We start from the raw sequence: 2,230 nt of genomic DNA on the forward strand, positions 1-2,230 counted from the left end.
TGAATTGTAATACTGTGGATTTGGAGTCATTGTCTCCTAGGCCGCTCTGATTTGAAAACGTGGACCTTGCCATCTACTTTCTTAATGGCGATGGTGCACACTTGTTTCTGTCTTCAAGCAAGCGTAATGTCATTTCTTTTTTTCCCCTAAGTAAATGCTATATGTGGAACCACAGACACTTTCAGTACCGCTGGCATTTCCAGTGGCAGATTTTCAAACACCTCTGGCATTTCAAATTAATTCATTTCCAGCGATAGACTAATTGCATTCCTTCAGCCAACACTCCAATAGTCTGTGCTGCAGAGATAATATGTAACAGCATGGTTTCTAAAGAAGGAAAATGGAAACAGCAAATTTTCTTGAAGACAGGGACATAAATGATTGTGCTTCATCATAAACCACATTGTGGAGCTTGGAATAACTTCAAGACTGTAGAACATTTGAAGCATTAGGAAAAAACCTCTTCCCAGACACATTAAAGAACTGGGTTTTAGTTTGGGGTTGTTTTGGGTTTTTTTATAAAAATGCTACTCCAGCCCCACCTAGTTTGCTGAAAGCTGGTTCAGACCTCTCTGCACTGTATGAGCACTCTATAAATGCATGTTTAGAGGCTTAAGGGGTGAATGCTGTTATCAGACAAATTGCACGTGAAAAACAGTCAAATGACAAAAGTATATGACAGAATTGAAGAGGGTTCAAACAACACAAACCCAAAAGAAAACAAAACACACACACCCACACACCCCACCTTTGGAAGTGTTAATTACAAAATACATAATGCTTATGTTGCCTGATGGGGAAGGTTACCCTGTATTTGTATGAACCTACCAGTAAATAGGTCACAGTCAGTAAGAGATCACATTTTCACAAAGTGACAAAACCTGATTTCCAGACTGGCACTGTCCTTCATTTTGAACAATTAATTGGTTGCATATAGAAAATCTTTTAATGTTTGCATAAAGATGGCACCTGTATTTTGTCCTTCAAATTTGCTCCCCCGTTTCGCACATGCATTCATTTCTCCACGCAGCATTTTTCATCAGAGCATGCAAGTAGCAATCGTGTACATGAACTGGCAAGCAGGGTATCTGTGGCATTTCATGTATGCATCCAGGTGTCACTGAACGTGTGCGCACTGAGGATTTTCTTTATGTATACTGTGTATCCAAGGTTACAGATTTATAGATGAGGTTTCATCCCCTTTTAAATTTTATTTCCAGCCCTGTGCTATTTACATGCATGTAAAAAGTTTGCCATGTATTTTAAGTGCTTTTTCTCTTTTCTTTTTCATTTTCAGTCCTAATGCTCTTCCAGAAGAGCAGCCACATTCCAGCTCTCAGTGTGCCCCTCTCAACTGTCTCTCTAAGCCTCCTCCTTACCCCTAATCTTCATATGCAACGTAGGAGAAAATGCAAACAGAGTGGAGTTCGCGAAACAAAGGTTGGGGTTGTTCCCAGCAAGCGGGTGGACAATCCTGCCTTGTTGCTGCATTGACAAGTCTGGATTCATATCCCCTGCTCTGGCGACTGAGGGAAGGTTGAGAAGAAGAACACAAAGCACAGAGCCCAACCTATCAAGAAGACTTTTTATGGTTCCTCTGATTGTATTCAAACTTTGCTGTCACAACTAAAGTGTAGTGAAATTTAACATCTTGACAAAAATGTTCCTCCCAGCTGCTTGGCTTTACCTCTCAAATAACAAGAGACTTAAGCCAATATTAAAAAAAGTATGTTACAAAAATCCTACCCTCACATCCCCTAAGTTCAGCCATAGGAACCAGTTCAAATTTCCTTTTGTCATTAAGGTTGTGATATTTATTTCTTTATTTGCACCAGAATTTTGTGTTTATAAAATAGTATCTTTTTTTTTTTTTTGTGAGACTTGTGTTTAATTGATTTTATTTTTTAAAAATGAGCAGGAATAGCTTAAGTGAAGAATGTCTGTGTTAATATTAAGAAGAGGCTTGTTGCGTTGGCCAGCATATGGCCAATTTTTATTGCACAAAAATGTTGGAAATGGGTTGAATTGGAATGTTAACAATGACTGTACATTTTGCTGCTGCACTGATATTGTTTATGCACTTGGGTTTTTTTAAATTCCTATTACACTAGCTTCTGGTTTTGTTCTAGCTCTTCACTGAAAGATAATTATTAAGCCTAAGAAGGAGATGAAAGGATGATGTATTGACTTGTTTTCAGTTGTTTGCTTGCATCGTAATTATATTTTTGCA

At 38.3% G+C, this 2,230-nt stretch overlaps 1 protein-coding gene across 1 annotated transcript in view; it reads left to right on the forward strand.

Moving 5' to 3' along the window:
• Positions 1–1,385, forward strand: part of BICD1 (BICD cargo adaptor 1) — a 90,561-nt gene extending 89,176 nt beyond the window's left edge. Inside the window, exon 10 of the mRNA XM_009649358.1 lies at positions 1,298–1,385. Within this exon, the coding sequence (XP_009647653.1) occupies positions 1,298–1,385 (88 nt within the window). The remainder of the gene's footprint in view (positions 1–1,297) is intronic.
• The last annotated feature ends 845 nt before the right edge of the window (positions 1,386–2,230 follow it).

The sequence above is a fragment of the Egretta garzetta genome, unplaced genomic scaffold, assembly GCF_000687185.1.
Source record: "Egretta garzetta isolate BGI_Z169 unplaced genomic scaffold, ASM68718v1 scaffold352, whole genome shotgun sequence".
Classification (NCBI taxonomy): Eukaryota; Metazoa; Chordata; class Aves; order Pelecaniformes; family Ardeidae; genus Egretta; species Egretta garzetta.